Source organism: Numida meleagris, chromosome 1, assembly GCF_002078875.1.
Source record: "Numida meleagris isolate 19003 breed g44 Domestic line chromosome 1, NumMel1.0, whole genome shotgun sequence".
Classification (NCBI taxonomy): Eukaryota; Metazoa; Chordata; class Aves; order Galliformes; family Numididae; genus Numida; species Numida meleagris.
This window is the reverse complement of record NC_034409.1, coordinates 39,228,268-39,246,900: the sequence shown is the minus strand read 5'-3', so window position 1 is coordinate 39,246,900 and position 18,633 is coordinate 39,228,268. Positions and strand designations below refer to the sequence as shown.

At 34.1% G+C, this 18,633-nt stretch overlaps 1 protein-coding gene across 8 annotated transcripts in view; it reads right to left on the bottom strand.

Annotated features, from left to right (window-relative positions):
- NAV3 (neuron navigator 3) overlaps nt 1-18,633 on the bottom strand; it is a 265,107-nt gene that overhangs the window by 146,627 nt on the left and 99,847 nt on the right. For all 8 annotated transcript variants that reach the window (XM_021385228.1, XM_021385230.1, XM_021385232.1 and 5 more), the window contains exons 4-5: nt 13,718-13,790; nt 9,780-9,954 (exon numbers count right to left, since the gene is read on the bottom strand). In XM_021385228.1, the coding sequence (XP_021240903.1) occupies nt 9,780-9,954; nt 13,718-13,790 (248 nt within the window). The remainder of the gene's footprint in view (nt 1-9,779; nt 9,955-13,717; nt 13,791-18,633) is intronic.

Sequence of the window (18,633 nt, the reverse complement as noted above, 5' to 3'; positions counted from 1 at the left end):
CTGAAATGACAGCTATGTGATCTGTTAAAGCCAGAAAGAAAAGCAAAGGGGTCCGCAGTATATAATCAAAGTTCTATCTTACTGGTGTACTTGGATTTTATATGCTGTTGATCTTATCAAGTATATTTATATATCACTAGGGTGACTGCACTCCAGAGCTTCCAAGATTTTTTTAAATGGATGAATCATTCTAATAAAAATAAAAGAAAAAATAGTTAACAAAAAATACAAAAATATAATTAAAAAATAGTTAAAATAAATGGAGAATGGTTCTTAGAAGATCTTGATTGTGCTGTAATCAGTGTTAACTCTCTCTCTTGCTCTCAAACTCCTTGGCTGCATACTTCTCATCAGTCTGACTGGTAGAAAGCACAAGATAGAATATTCTAAGGTTCACCTGATTCCAAATCCCAAGCCTGCCTGGAGAGATGCCACAGGCTCCTCACTGTTCTCCAAACAGTCTGGGAATGAAAATATCCCCTATTCCTCAAAAGAACAGCAGAGGAAGACTGAGGAGAAAACCAACAAACTTACTTTTCAAAGAACAGTATATTTCTGATATTTCTTCTGCTATTTTAGCCCAGCTCTAGTAAAATAATATGTTTATATATACTAGGAGGTCGCTCTGAAAGTAATGCCTCCTATTTATTTCCATGGAAACTACAGCAGATACAAATAGTGCAAGAACACTATTTGACAGAGGAAATTCTCAGCTACACTGTATTTCAACAGTCACCACCATTAGCTATGCATTTTCACCAGTGATGAGCAAGAGCCTGTATGCCATGCTCATAAAAAACCGTACAGTCATCCAGAATGTGGGTTGTCTTTCACATCACTGTCACCATTGCTGAAATGTACCACCTACCACTAGACTGTGCTCACCATCCACTGTTTGGTCTCCATAAATGTTCAAAGTGTCAGTGAATGCCATTTGGTGCCATTTTTTCCATATGAAGGAATTCAATGGCACACCTTTGCTCCACACGCACTTCCATTTCAGAAACCATTTTTTCAGACTGTCCCTCTACTGCCATCTGTCACATGGCAACAAAATGTAACAGAATATTGTCAGGAATGTTCAACCTCTACTGCCCCTGTGGATGCCCCATCCCTGGAGGTGTTCAAGGCCAGGTTGGATGGGGCCCCAGGCAGCCTGATCCAGTGGATGGCAGCCCTGCCCACAGCAGAGGGTTTGAAACTATATGGTCTTTAAAGTCCCTTTCAATTCAATGAACATTAACACATATGTTAATAAGCATGCCCAACTGTAAATAGTAGACAAGAAAGAAGCAGATGGCTTATGTTTGGATGCATTAACCTAGTTTAACTTGTGCAATACCAAAATAAACCAGTCAGCTTGATATAGTGTTGGCAACACTACCCATGGCGGGGGGCTGAAACTGGATGATCTTTATGGCCCCTCCAAATCTAAGCCATTCTATGATTCTATGATCTGTTTTGTATTAACTGGATATCTTTCCCTTCTGCTCTTTTAAATTCTAGGATCTTATACAAGAAATCTGTCTGCATCTGATTCAGTCTTGGATACTGAAGTAAAACTGTGTTTTCAATACTTCCATGCTCATAGTTCATAAACCAAAACTCAGATAACTCACTTGTGCATCTATATATATGTTCTTACAGTGCACAGTGATTTGTAACAAGAACTAGTCATCTACCACAACAACTATATCTTTCCCACCTTGGCCCAAGTAGTATTTGTAGTGCAGTTATTCAGTGAAAGAATATGTGAAATTGCACTGTTACAAGAACCCAAAAGGATGACAACTTAGTAAAAAACGTGCAACTTAATTAATGTATACAACCGGACATGTAATTTGCCTCAAGCAATGCAATCTTTTAAAAGCCACTGGTTTTTCTGAACAAATCAAGCAACACTGTGCTACCAGAACTAAGACCACACTCTTAGGGATAATTTTACCTTTTATGACCCTATCTCTATGCTACTTTTGATCTTGAATAAGAATACATCAGATGATCTACACAGCAACGTATGTCATTATTAACAGAATAAGACTGAAACAAAGTTTTCTGTGAAAGGGAGTGAAAAAGGGTGTACCACAAAGTCTGAGATGGTCACTCTTTTAAATCTAAAAGAATTGTCTTTTGAACTTTTTCACAGATTTCCAAAAAAAATCACATTCATCAACACATCCTATAGAATGGTTGGGGTTCCTATAAACCTGCATCAATCAACCAATTAACAAGGAATTAAGGCTGTTCTTACTTAAAGTATTTTTGGGGTCTCCCCATTCACCATAACATAGTTACGATCTATGCAATATGAAGAAATCACAAAAATTTATATCAACATTTTAGCTACATTCCTGTAAATATTTTCAAAAATGCATACCTAAACCAAATACATACATAAACAATTTTCCTAAGTTGCTAACACTTCTGTTTTAAGTGTAGTGAATTTTAAATATAAAGTAAGCTCATCTTCCCACTTATATTTTAATATTTTAATCCATTAAATAACACCACCTACAATTCTGGTTGGTTTTTGGCGTTTCTTTTTTTTTGTCGGTGAAGAGAAGAGAGAAACTCATCATATCCATAGCTGCTGCAAAGAGTACTGTTCTTTTATTAACTGATATCTAAACAACAATATGTAGAATATCCCATTTGCAGCACAGTCTGTGAAAATATTAAGAGAGATAAATGGATAAAAAGGACTGACTGTAGCAAAAAAAAGTAGCAGTACAAACATAAAACTATGACTAAAAGGAATACAAGTGAAAGATCAAGTTGTACACTGCCAACAAGGAATCTATTGAGGATCAAATCAAAATAAAAAACATTTTGCTTCAGAATAGGTAATAAAATAAATCATAGGACAAAAGAAAGAATGAAGACCATAATAAATCACTATGCCTCCCACTGCATGCTATATTTATTTTAATTATAATTGCCATACACACAAATGCTTGCAAGCCATCAGAATTAAATAGGTGTCAGATCTGGAAAAGCATTCATGGACAAAACTTCTGATTCTCTGAAAATAAATTCTGCTGAAGAATGAATGAATCTGTATGGACAAGGAGGGCAGAGCAGCAAAGAATATCTGAAAGGAAAATAACTGTATTCTAAGGTTCCTTCAAAACGAAATATATAAAAAGGTAGATCCTGATGTTAAGATAAATGGAAGAATTCCCATTAAGTTCTACAGGAAAATTATGGCCAAAGTACATCAAAATTGAAATATAAAAAGTAATGAGAGTGACGCCTCTAGTGATGAGAGGCAAAGGAGAAAAACATGACGGTGAAAGTATCTGAAGTGCACAAAATGAAAATCATCACTAAAGTGAATTAAAACATTATTTTGAAAACTGCAAGGACAAGAAGAAAGGACAACAGTTTCATTTTGAAGTGCAGACAGAAGAAGAGAGGTATCATCCTTGAGCAGGTGGAAGAGGTAATCTATTAACAGGAGAAATCAACTATATATCACTATATGCAGATACTTCACACAGAAGAAAGAACTGCAGAACATAATAAATAACATGACCAACAAAGGACAGGGTTTTCAGGAACCCGTCCAAAGACTGGTAGGAAGGGGAAACATATCAGCAGTTTTGGAGAGGTCAATAGCAAAAAGTTTAAATAAGAGATGAAACATTTAAGGAAATCTGAAAAGCTATTACGAGGATATGAAATATTTTATAATTTACATTGTTCTATTTCCTCTCTAGTAGGTGGTATATTATAGCTATCAAAGAGACTATTTCTTTTGGAAATTGAAACTCCCTTTCAAAAGAAATTTTCTTTCCTTATGTTAAGCTTTAACATTACTTATCTTAGAGAGGGTGGGCTACAGGGAAGAAATCTATGAAAAATATATTGTTGCTATTGCATTGTCTGTCTTTTCCAGTGAAGGTTATCAGAAAGGAACATCGTTCGCCGTCATCAAAAAGTAATCCTTTTGAGCACAGTAATTTCTAAGTTGTTCAAATGCAACAGGAAACCGTATTACAAAACTACAAATAATGTTCATGTTTCTTTGCCTGTTGTTTCAAAATATAGCCATTTCAGAAAAAAAAATCAAAACTTGCTAATGAAACTGTGACAGAAATATTAATAGTTAGGAGACAATGAAGGCGTATTTTTTTATGTGCTTCTTCGTCAACATATCATGGATATAGCCTAGAGAACTCCCCAAATTGTAATGATCTCCAGCATGTATGTGAGAGTTATGTAAACTGTGTGAAGTAATTTGATACTTATGTGACATAAAAAAAAAAAAAAGAGTGCAAGAGGATAACCTGGTAAACTATATACAAGAACAAATCTCTGATTTATGCAATCCAACATTGTTACATCTAACCTATTTGCTTAGGTACACAGTTAACTGATATAAATGGTATGCAGAGATACCACATAGTTTAGTTACATGGGCTGTGTTCAGGACAAGAAGGATGAACTTCATGCCCTGTTCTGTTAAGGCATCAGAATTTCCTTTCATTGGCAACTGTAAGGACTGTAATGATTGTATCTTTAAGGAGCAGAATGAAATGGGGTGAAACCTGATTGTCAAAGGAAGCTCAATTAAAGCAAAATGAAATCCCAAAGGTCCATTTGAAAGTCAGCTGCCACGCACCCCTTTGCAATCACACTAAGTAATGCAGTTCATTCTGCATTATCTCCCAGACAAATAAAAATACATCAGATATGGCTAATAGCTTGTTCAGATCTCTACTAGAAAAAAATAAAGAAGAAATAAACCTTTTTCTAATTTGTCTGCTTTTCAGACATTAAACAGTGATTATTTAGTGAAAAAGCAGGAGCAGCATACCTAGTTTTCTTCATTAAAACAAAGCCATGGCAAATGGCAAGAGCTTAAGACAGAGAAGAGGCGTGGTTCATTCCTTTGCCTTTCATTAACCAAGACACATGACTTTCATTTTTTAGCCTATGCCAATGTGATGCACTTGGTGCAGACTATTAAGGCTATATTTTAAACCTCAAGAACACTGAAACAAAGGCCTTTTTCTAAATTGACAGTGGTGGAACCAAGATTGGCATATGGATTGCCAGTATTCTGGCACAGATCTATTTAAATTCATAATCATAACCACTACATTTGCATTACTGTGTTTCATACAGCACAAGCTGTGTGTTCAGTATGCTTCATTTTTTCCCTAGTACATCTAAGAAGTAGGCAACATGAAACCAAGTACATTACATTAGTTATATATGCAACTGCCTATAGAAATCAGCTACCTAACTTTGTTTATGCTCTTAGGAAAACCAGGGTGCTCTTTTAATATAACAAATTTAACAAAATCCATCTGGACCTCAAGCTGTGTTCATCATTCCTGTACGTGATAAAATAGTTTGTCCGTCTTCTGGAATTTTGCTGACAGCTTACTGAAACCAGTTACTGCCTAATCCATAAATGAGACAGAACTTCTTTCATCCACATGTGTTTTCTCTTAGTATCTGGGTGGTTGAAAGATCATCACTGCAGAAAGTTTAGATGTATTGCTGTGATAATAGAATCCACCAGCAAAGTGAAGCATAAAAATATAATGTAACCATTGTTGTCATGTATCTGTACTGACAGATATAAATAAGGCCACCAGCAATGTATTTTTTAACCAAATCTCAAAGCAGCAACAAAGCCATAACTAAATAGTGAAGTGTCTATCTTGGATTCTGAAATATTCAATTCCCAGTTAGTCATAAAAGAACGTAGGAAATTTTAGGATAAAAAGAAATCAGAAATCCCATCTAAAACCGTTCTCTTTCTTGGATTACCATTTATTATTTACCACAGACTTTTCCATTAATTGCTAAATGACTTAAAGAGATTTTATACTTGGTGGTACAAAGTTACAATCTACCATAAATAAAGCATATTCTTTGAAATGAAATTCCACTTACCATAAATCAACTTTCTTCATTCTCTTTAAATTTATTTTGATATTTAGCTATCGTCCCTAGAATTACATAGGACAATGATACCCTTTCACATTCAGAATCTTGCTCCTTTCTGTGTATACAATTTTCAAAATTTTGAGTTTTGTTAGGGATAGATTACACGGGACCAGGGATGCTAAAGTGTTGCCACACTGAACAACTCTAGATATCTTTGTCAGGAGCCTGCCACAGAAAACTTTACACAGAAAATAATCTAGCCTAAATTAACTGCAATTATAAAGACATATTTTCAAAGACTTAAATTACAACATGAGATGTGATTGATTACTAATTTTTTATTTTTATTTTTTAAGAAAAACCCTGTAAAATGCATCTACCTTTGTCAGTGTATATATTTTGGTATTATTTGTGTACACACATACAAACAGGTACACACCAAGCACTCTGAAATGTATATAATGCTTCAAAAAGATTTGATTGGTCTAACACAGTAGAAGTATGGAATGTTTCAGTTAGAAATAAAAAGTAGCATCTAAAGTGTGCTGTGCTGCCATCTACCCACAGGTATAAGTAGATAATTTTCACAATGCATTTTAAAATCTACTCAAATTAGCTTCAAAGAAATTTACTGTTACTGAACACGAATGTGCCGTTGAGGCACTGGCTGCTGTATTAACTACCTCACTTCTGCCATACTAATAAGATGATTTTACTTGTTCCTCTGGAAAATTCTAAAGAACTAGTGCTAGATAATGAAGGACTATGTAACAAATTAATGGAAAGGAATCTCTATTACGTGCATTTACCAAATATTTTCACAACGTATACATCATGAGCATTTGCTGCCTTAAGTTTTCTACATCAGATCTTTTCACAATAGAAAAATGTTAGAAGAGAGAACATATTTAGATTTTTTAAGGGTACATTCAGAACTGCAACAGACTAGTAAATAGAGTTGTTGCTAAATGATAAATTAGTAGTAATCTTTAAGACAATTTATTACCATCAATCATCAGTTCATAAAGACTTTCTAGATTAGGAAATCCTACTCTGTAAATCAGTCACTCATAGAATTGCAGAATATTTTGGTTTGGAAGGGACATTTAAAGGTCTTCTATTTCCCTCTGTAATTAATGTTAAGACACAGTTGCCATGAAAGAAATTGTATCACAGAAGTTATTCTTGGGAGTCATGTATGCTACTTGTCCATATTTTAGACAGAAAAATGTAGGCAAAAGGCAAGATTAATACCATAAAAGGAGTCATTAATTTCATATTCTGGCTTCCTTCAAAATGAAACCTTCTTACTCATGACCATCTTAAAACTAAAAAGCTTTTTAGCAAATAATGTTGAATTATTTTCCGAATTCTTTTTTAAGGGAAAAAATAACAAGTTGAGTTAAATAAGATGACTGCTGTGAAAAGAAGAGTTGCTAGGTCCCCCAGATGAAGATCAAATCAACAGATACTTTCATATACACGTCTGTGGAAATCATATTTTTCAAATGCAGTAGTACCTTCTTAGAGGTGGACATGTTACCGTATGCTCATTTCCTAGCATTACTTCAAAGCAATGACAAATGAAAGAAAAAACTGATGTAAAAATCTATATTTCTCTTTGTTTTGAAGTTCTCTTCCTTGTTCTGCTAGCAGCTCAGAATACTAAAAATATTTGCAATAGAAGATAGAAATCATTCAAATAGACACCTTTTAGAAAGATCCTTCTTTATCTTAACAGTCTTTATGGACAAATAAGGGGATAGAGAAAACCATATTCACTCAGTACAGAAGTTTGCGGTGAGAAATATTCAAAATATGTATATGTGAAAGCAAACAAATTCTTGCTTTCAGTTTACAGGTAGGAAATAAGAAAGACATTATTAATCTTGGTGTACTTTTTTACAAAGAAAAAAATGTAGTTGAAATATAAATAGCTATAAATAACATGTACGGACATATAAAGGAATGAGACAATCTTAGGCTCCCAGCATTAAAGTAGGAGGTCTAATTCACATTGATGAAAGCAGAAATTCTGCTAAATCAGTCTAGGATGTCACTTAAGGAAGTCATGAAAGCTGAGATTCTGGATGCAGAAAGACTGCCTTTCTTCATAATGAAGTATGTTTAAACATAGCAAAGGAGAAAAGCAGAAATAGGCACTGAAGAACCATGAGATCTTGCGAAATTATAATGAAAGGAAAGCTTTATATAAATTCATCCCCTCAGCGATGACCACTCCTGAGCAGACAAAGAACTAGTGTCCTAGTTGTCTTCCAAATGATAAACTGCTTTTCAGGACAGAATTCCTTACGACAGAAGTGATGCATAAAGGAACACGATAGCTATTTTTAATAAAAAATACACCATGGCTGAATTAGAATAGCAGGAGATGTTTCAGTTTTACTAAATTCTAAACAAATCCCAATAACCAGAACTATCTGCATACAGCTAACCAAGCCCTTAACTCTATTGATTACAGCGGTGAGCACTTCTAGACCTACATTCAAAATATCTTTATAATAGAAAAATATCAACCTTCTGAATAACAAGATGTTATTTCCTCCTAAACACCCTAGAGAAAGCAGAAAATCAACTTCAGAAAGTGTTCAGAGTGCTCAGATTCTTCCAGAATGATGCCATAATTCCTTAGATTACATCCTAATTACATACTTCACAGAAAAAAAAAAAAAAGCATTCAACGAGATGAATTTTCAGAAGCAGTAAAATATGCATTCCATATTATAATGTCTAAGGCAAACGCAAGTGTATCCTAATTTTTGCATCAAATGAGGTAATTAAAATGCCACTGGCAGCATTCTCCTATAGATTTATTTTTGCAACACTCTCAGTTTCAAAGCAAAGTTTTCTATTATTTTGGAGAGCAAAAGGCTTTTCCAACTGTAGAATAAGTCTGTTTATCGTAAACATGAAAGAGTATTTTAGATGCAAACGGACCCAAGAATCAAAATTTAATTACTGCACACTGATACTTCTAATCATTGATTTATCACGTTCCAGACAATCATTCATGAAGCACACGGAAACTTTCAAACAAGAAAATAATAAATGAAACAAGTATTAAAGTTTTTCACTAGGAATTCACTTTCTATAGTCTTATGTGTGAACAGCTTTTTTTCTTGCTCAGTAAAGTATAATTTGCTAATACTCTTTTGATTTAAATAGATACTTGTTTAAAGTTGATTCTTTTGTCAGGCCAGTAGGAAACTACCTTCTCCAAATATTTGTACAGCTTCAATCTGAGAGGAACATATTTCAATCATTAAAGATGCCACCAAATTTTTTGCTTTCCTAACTAAATCTTAATTTGACCCCTTAAAAGAAGAAAATGGATTAAGATCATTTCTTCTCCTTTTAAAAGCTATTCAAATAGAATTAGGTACTCAAAAACAGAATGCATGGGAACAAAAAGAGTTTAGAACAAATGAAACTATTAATTGTGCCTTTTCCCTGTGTATTTTGCTAAGCATTTGAAATCATTCGTTCAGACGTGCAACTGGGTATATGAGGGAAACAGGAGCGTGTACTAACAAGCTCTTACTGGATAAATGACTGCAGAATCAAAGTGCAAAAATGCCTTAAAATTAACTAGAATTTAAGCTAAATTTAATTGGGGAGATTCTCCTCTCTCACTCTAGCTTTATTCTCAAGAAATACAAGCTTAATACCAAACAAACACATAAAATATTGTGTTACTACATTTATACAAAAATAGCTGCTACAAAAATAATAATAATAAATAAAATACTACTTAAGTCTCTTGTAAGTGACCTATTTTTCCACAAAAACTTCTCCTTTCGAACAGACAAAATAAAATGCTTTTACACATAAGAAAATTAAATTTTTAAACCTACCTCGACTGCATATCTTGTGTTTTGGACTGGCTGATTTCTGCTGGAGATGAAGGGACTTGCTGTTGTAGCTCCACCAAAGACTGGTAGTACTGTTGCTGATGATGTTGCTGCTGTTTGTATCGAGACAAACTGAAAAAGAGCCCTAAAATGGCTTTCAAATTTCCATTCCTTATTTCTATATTAAAAAAAAAAGAAAAAGAAGTGAAAACACAGTGGTTTTAGAGTTTCGGTTTTGTATAAGTTTTATACTCAAACATCCATGTAAGCAAACCTACATATATTTATACTCTTCTGCATTTCTCTCTACTATGAGAGACATGCCAGGTGTCATTGATATTTTATTGTTTGTTATAGTCTTTGCTTATTTATGTGCTGTTGTTGCACGAAACACATCTCCGTAATGTCCTCATGATGAAACACATGTGCATGGTCATAAAGAAGAGTAAAGCTAACATTAAACAACATATATTTGAAAATAAATACAATACACAGCCTCAACTCAGTACAAGAATTCTTGGGAAGCAGAGAGGCAAGAACAGCTAGTAAAATCTCAGTTTTTCTGGCTTTAGGTAAACATCCTTTCTTACTAGTGGCTTTAAATTTATCTTCTGGCTTCTTGGGCAACTTCTTTGCCCATTGTCAGTAAGCAATGACTTCTACAAAAAGCGGAAAGAGGAGATGTCAGCAGTCTTGTGGACACGTACATATGCATTCACAAGAATTAGCAAGGAACACAAGAGAAGCAGATTAATGGAAAATACCAATGAAAAGAGGTGACCATAAGATTCGTTATTACATCTTTGAACTTTCCAGTTACATGATTTTCTAGTTTTCTATTTCACTCTGCTTATACCAAAGACTTCAAAACGACAGCTTTCACTTGTGGCTAAAATAGCTTTCCATATGAAATTTTGTTGTCTCAGAGTAGAATCCTTAAGCCTCCCACTCCTTTCTCTTTGCGCAGTCTGAGATGAGGGTTTCAAAAGGCTAATGTTATTCTTTGCTCATAAAGGATCTCCATGTCAAAAAAGAAGCCTCAGGGGGCCTTAATGAAATTATCTGCAGCACTTAGGTCTGTTCATAACTTCATTATTAATTTTCTTTGGCACCGGGCTTCTTCTGTAAGGTTTTCATTAGGCTGATAGCCTTGTAACCTAACATGCAACATTTCAATCTTTCTATCTTCCCTGCAAAAACAAAGATTGAGTTTTATGTGCTACACAGTCTTTCCTAATAAATGTTTAAAAAGTTTATAAACAAACACTGTAATATTAATGTTCTTTAAATCATATTCATTTCCTTTCCACAGGTGAAATTCTGGTGCATATGTGAATAGGCCATCAAACACTAAAGCCCTTAGGCTCTCACTCTGTTCAGCAAGAGCAAGCAATTCTGAACACTCTAATGTACTTTGCAAAATGGAAATCTGTTTGATGTATACTTGCTCTTGTTCCCTATGAAGATGCAGTAAGATCTCTGATTCCTCACGAGATCATCAGCAACATGCAGAAGAACTTTCTCAGAATTAGGAAGCTGTTTAATGAATAATGACTTTCGCAGTTAAACCACTGTCAAGGAAGATCATCACCAAGGAAGATCAAGAAAGCTTTTATTTAAAATTATATTTTAAAAAATAAGACAGAACAAAAGATGTAACTACCATTCTTCAAGCTTTTCTAGTTCTGTACCAGATATTAATTTATTTATTCTTACCATTTTGTATCATGTAATGCTCACGAAAAATAGTCTCTTGTTCATTAAATCGCATGCGTATATTTTTATCTTATAATTTCATCTTTTTTGTGTGTGTGTTACTATTTCTAAAGGAGAATGTGATCAATGTTGCGCTTATGCTTCCCTGGTTTTAAACCAGCTACAGTTGGAAGATTTATCTTAAAACATAAACCTCCAAAAAATTATCATGTCTACTAAATATTTGCAGGAAAGAGGAGAGGAACAATTTTTCTATGTTGAAACTAGTTTATTATTTATCAATTGGGCTCTCCAGTAGAGATTTTGCTATCAAGATTTAAAAACACCTTTTGTTCTAGAATTCCTTGCTCAAGTGTTAAATGAGGTGGGAAATTGGATTTGAAATCTTTAATCTTTGTTAAGATCATAGTTTTCTGTTTGGGAAACTGTCTGCAAAATGCATTAATATGTGTCCAATAGTAGTAAGACACATTTACCAAAGCCTATTACAAGAAACAGCCATACCTGTTTCTGAACTTCACGGATTTTAAACATAAATGTGATGAAAAAACACTAGGAAGATAAACTGATAACTTAACATTAAGAACAACATAGCAGTTTTTCTCAAGTCCTTCTCAATGAAATTGTAATGTTCAAAATGGTACGTGTTCAAAATAGCACATTTAAGGGTCATGTTTCTGTGCCGGTTTGCAGTAACATCACTACAAAGATATTAGAAGATCTACTCCAGAGTCAATATCAACTGATAAACAACAAAACTGGTTTTAATGTTACTTCAGAACTCAAGGTCTGCCGTGTTAAAATTCTGTCTTAATAAAAGTTTTTAAAAATAGCCTTTGCATTTAAAACTGCATAAGATTACTGCTTTTAGTAGTATCTGCACTTAATGACAAGCAGTTGAATCTTACATCTTTTTAAAAGTGGTTTTCCAAAGCAAAACAAAGGTACGTATAAAGGCATGTATTACAGAATGCACTCCAATTTTGATTTAATGAAGTACAGAGAAAAAGAATGTCGTTTTGTGCCATGGTATCAAACAACGAAGAGTACTGTCATGAAATAAATTCATGCTATTCATACATTTGATTCCTGTTTTGTATGCAAGTAAAAATAGGCTTCACTATAAAAATTGAGTTCTAAATAACTTTGAGATGAATGGCAGTATGTAAATATTCAGTATTCTCACGCATCGACATATCTTCAATTATATACAGAGATTCCTTTTTATCAGATAAGGAGTTTTCCATAATTAGACAACTACAGAGAAAAGACAGCACGTATCATGGCTGTGTTATGCTTCCACCAGAGGTACTAGAAAGGGGAAGGTGGTAGAAGATTACAATGATGAGTTAATTTTAAAATCAACCACTAGCTAGCATTCACAATTTTTATTCACGTTATCTTGTAAAAATAAATGGAAATTGCCATCTCTTAAAAAAAAAATATTTTCTATCTCTTAGCTTTGCCACGTGCAAAATAAATACATGGGATTGTGCCTTGGTAACACCTACTGGCTTCAGCTGCCACAGAATTCAAAGGGATTTCTATGGTGCAGAGAACCCTGCAGAAGTGCTTAATCCTTTACAGGACAAATGTCTGTATACATTTTACTATGCTATAAAATAAAATAACCACTTGACTTAATTCTACATTAATTTAGCAAACATTACATATTAAGACAATTGATACTTGAGTTGATATATCGATTACTCATAACTGCTTCAGGCACTAACTTAATAAAGCCAATAAAAAGAGCTATAATATAAGCAGTAAGACCATTCGCTCTTTCACTTAATACAACCCATGACAGTTATGCAATACATTTCAGATGCATCCTGACAACACAACTACTGATAATAAATGCTCTCAAACAGTCTTCCCTGGGTTTATTTATCTGAGCAAGATTCTTAAATCTATGTTTGTTGTTTTGAAACCCATACATGAACAAGACAAAATGTTTAGTTGGGAAAATCTGTACCTGACATTGTGGCGATAACATGAAAAGATTAATAAAGGTTACCTTAACTTTTGTAAATATACTGAACTTCTTGGTTTAATTTCAACAGAAAATTAAAGTTTTCTCTCACTCCTTTTCAGTAATCAGTATTTGAATTCTGTTCAAGACAACTACAGTTTGGTATAGAGTAACAAATCATTTCTATTAAAAAGATTAGTTTTCAGAAAAAAAAATCCAGTTATTTGTTCTGATGATCTATTTCTCTTACCTTCTGCAGAAAGACCTTGGACATTTACGCCTCTGGCTGCCAGAAAGCTAAGGCAGACATCAACATTCTCAATCTGCAATAGGAACATAAATAACAAGCAGCATAAGACTATTTGACAAAATGTACTAAAGTGTAGGAAAAAAAAAATGTCCTAGGAATGAATACTTTACATTCACTGCATACTACAGCTCTTTACCAAAGTTTAACAAGAATGATTACTCCTAATTAGGGACCTGATATAAAGCTTTCATTGTCCACTTTGCTGCTTAAAAACAATTCATAAATGCCCGATCCAGAATGGCATGCTGGCAAATCAGCAACCCATCTACTTAACATAAAACTGGATTTGATACACTGCAAACAAACAGCAATGAAAGCATCCATAGAGGATTAGACACTAAACATATGTCTAGAGAAGTGGGTAACTGAGTTAGCTGAAAAATGAAATCCAAAGCATCCAACAAATGTTTTAGCAAAGGTATTTCCCTGGGATGATGTAGAATTTTGTGAAGATGATGTCAGAGCAATACTTTATTTTCCTTTTTTTCTTTAAATATAATTCAAAATAATTTTAATTTATTTAAAGATTATACATCTCTGAAAAGTGCTTGTTTTTTAAAAGACATGTTGCTGACTTCAGCTGATGGTTTGGATGAATTTTACAGTTGCCACAGACAGCTTTAAGGAAGAGAAGTAGAAAATGTAGCCTAAATGTAGACCAATAAAAGGATCAAACTTCTCTCTCTACAATGATTACTCACAGCATTAACTCTTTGCAGCTTTCTAGATTTCACAGATTAGGTAGCAGAATGTTCCAAAAGGTTCATTTGAATGACCATCCCTGACTGGTTTCCCACACCCTTTCAGTATGTATGAAGCAAATATCAGGTATAAACGTAACACCTCTCAAATAACAACTTTGCATGACTCAATATATTCTTATCTACTCAAAATAATGGTATGTGGAGCATTGTCCTATGTCAAATGGCTTATACAGACTTGATTTAAAACTATATTTTTTTAGGTTGAAGGGTTTTTTTTTATTATTTTTTTATTTTTTTAACTGATTAGGATCACAGAAATAAAATGTTTAACAATATAATTAAAATACTTATTGTCATTGGGGAAATATTAAAAGAAACAAACACCACACCCATAAACATGCAGTAGATCAAGTCCGTCCTGTTACTCTTATTTTAATGTTTACACATTTTACAATGCCTCAGATCATCAGTTTTCAACCCTTGTAACATGAGGGTTAAATTCATTCCTTGAATAAGAAGTACTTGATTGTTGACAGTATTTTTCCTAACCTGAGAAGGAAGGCCTTTTATTATTGCTATCTTTCTATGACTGCATTTCTACACTTATCCTCAGCAAATAATATTAGCTAGAAAAGGAATAGAAACATTATTTTTAATGCTGACCCTTGAAATATATATTATGAGTTTACATAGACTTTCTTGATCCACAGATACTATTTATAAACATAAGCATCTGCAAAGCTCTTAGATATGTGCTTGTTAAGCACAACAAACTCCAAAACATTAGTAACCATATCTTTAAAAAAGTATTTTCCTACACTGAGTTAACTATTTCTAATGACATACTACTATTTACAGGAAATAATAAGCGATCTCTCTCCTAGACCAATTAAAAAAATAAACACAACTCTGCAGCTAACTCTAATTAAAGTTACTGTTAAGTTGGGGTCCACCATAAAACTTTCATCAATCAGTTTGGCAGCATTCACCTATTTGTACAGCTGGGACAGCTGAATAACTCAAAAGTCAGTGGGATTATTCCAGTTCTGGACAAGCACTGTAAATGCAGACACTCAAGCATTAACTGCGATTTTCTTCAACGTTCATGTAGTTCCATATCAAGAAAATAAACAAATAATCCAATAGATAAACAAACTAGGTCATTTCATAAAGGGCAATGATGTGATACAGCTAAGTGAGTTGAAAGTAGGCTGCATCTAAGATAGGAAGATCGGCTTCTTCCTCACCTCCTCCTTCTCCTCCCAGGTGTGAGGCCCTGCCGCTGCCACCTCGTCTGATCTTCAATGATTCTCTGAGCACACCAGGAGCTCGCTCAGCACACAAAACTCATCCAGCAAAGAAAGCAATCATATTTTAGTCACTCCAGTTTCCCGTGCAGACAGATGAGCACAGGCATCAGTGGAGAAGAGGGTGCGTCCAAGCCTGAGTAAGCATAGTTTGGGGAGGACAGGGCAGATGAGGAGGAGGGACAGGGAGATTAAGCCACTCCTGACAGCAATGGCAAGAAAATGAGCTGGCTCAGCCCTGACCTCCAACTACACCCCTGAATCAGTCATGAAAATAATACACATGATGAGGATAGCTCTGCTCAACCTTTAGAAAAATGTCATCTACACAAGAAAACAATTTGAATGGAAATTTTCCTGTCTTGAAGAATTTAACAGAAGTGAAGATTTGTTTGGATATAAACTGTATAACTGTGTCGCTTTGAACTTTCAAATCAACCATAATGCAGAACTACTTCAAAGATGGGAAATTTTGCTCTACCACTTAGTACTGGGAACTAAATGAAAAAAAAAAAAATAGGCCAGAGTCAGTAATGCCCACATCCAAATAACCAAATCAATTTTTCCTAGCAGACCTGCTAGCATAACTAACATTTTTCATAATTGGCATGTATTCTCTGCCATACTTCAGGAGTCTGTAACTATAAACAAAACCTAATTTACTAGGGACCACTTAAACCCTACTGTACTATGAAAACATCTCAATATCTATCTCTGATACTGAATATTTAGTAAATAGTAAGTCAAAACCTTACCATACGCTTACGATGAAAAATATCCTATAGAAACGGCTCCTGGTTACTTTACACGTCTACATCTACTGTATGTGTCTTTGAAGTCACATTTCTTAAACCTGCAGACAAATCTAGTCATTATTATTAACACTGATGACTCAATATACTGCAAACTACAAAGCAAATTCTGTTTTGCTTCACAGTTCACCAAGAGAACTCGAACAGAAACCCCAAGTCCAAAATCATTCCTCTTGGTGGTGCTGTATGATGTAATAGCAGAGGCCAACTTTCAGACAATAGACTGTGGTTGCAGTATTAGCCTTGTAATAAAGTCTTATTTTGTCTTGTGAACAGAGCAAGTTTGGCATGGCAGCTCACAGCCACATGATACACAGAAAATGTCAGATCATAACTCTTGCAGTCAGTCTTCTGATAATAACTGCAGTTACTATACAATTCTCAGAATCTGTTCAGAGACTCAGTGAAACATCCATTAATACATTTCTGGATTATTTTCACTTTCTTTCCATTCCAGAAGAAGCTTTCTAGAAGAAGTTGCCTTAAAGTTGTCCCATTTTGAAGCTTTCAGTATGTCTATAAATGCTGCTTTAATTACCTAATTCTTGCCTTGGCAAACCACAGTTATTCTTTGAACTCAAACCCTAGAAATCCCAAACACTTTTTATTCAAACTTACTCACAGATGAGAGTAATTTTTCAATCACAAAAGCTCTAAGAGATTTCAAGCAGCTTCCAGTCAATACTGTTTCAATCAAGACTGGTATGAATCCCTGAAGTCCATATTTATTTAAGTAGTTAGTGGTGGCGTTATTACACACTGGGATAAACTCTTCATAGTGCTAACACTGCATGTGGAGAAGCCTACCTGCTCGTACATCAAGGACTAAGGATTTTGCTTTGTTACTCTTCATATAAACGCCAGACAAATTTCATGACATATGCCCACAATTTTGTAATGAATTTTGCTTTCGAACTGCACCCGTTTACAACAGAGATGGTGTTCCCCATTAGCACAAGTAGTATCATCAGAATTACAATGAAAATAATCGCAGTACAGAATTAAAGAGATTCAAAATCATATGTATCAAGATATAGAAACTGAATCAAAACTGCAAATTTGCTTGTACTGCTAGATATTGCCATGATCAGGCTGCTGCTGAACGGTTCATCACGATCAATCCCAAACATTTTTTGTTCCAAATCTCTTATTTTATTACTAACAACTTAAAAGACTGGAAGATATGAAGAACAGATTTGCCATGTTAAGAATGTTAAGATATAAAAATGGAATAAGTAAATTAGTGATGTAGTACTGCCTCACTGACATGTAGATTTGTCCACCTACTTATTCAATTAACCATGCTGAAAGACAATCAGTATTACATGAGATCACCTTTCAGAAGTAAATAAAACTATCATCTCTGATTGTAAAATCGCTTCCTTATCAAAGCTGAGGCATAATTTGCTCTGTTCTGAAATGTAGCTTCAAATTCATGTGTGCAAAGAAACTGCTAAGAGAATGATAATTTAGGAATCAAGATTTTGAAGAATCGTCAGACAGATAATACCATTTGATGCTTATTAAATTAAGTTTACTGAGATATGCTTGTACAGCATTAAGCTGCTTCTGTAAATCAAATCCTTTAAATATTGTTCATAGGCACAGTACTGTGAAAAATTCAACTGAAATACTAACACCATAAATACCCAAGATACTTCTACACCCACATTTTAAAGGATTATATTTTAAATGATTATGTACAAATAAGCAGCAATAGCACAACTGCACACTATTATTACATTTTATGGCATATAAAGAAGACACATCTCAAATCTTCTGTAATATGTTACATACTATGGTCTTACATAATCTGCTTTTGACTTGTAGCTATTTGAAATTTTTCTGATAGAAATAAATCACTAAACCAGACTTCAGGACTGGCGTGTAGATAAACAGTAGTACTTAATATCCAGCAGTCAGCAGACTTACAGGAAGAGATCATTTGTGGGATTGTACTCACCAGTGACTCAACATATAGAACATGTCTATTTATTATAATTATTTTTCCTATTACCAAGATTAGCTTTCAT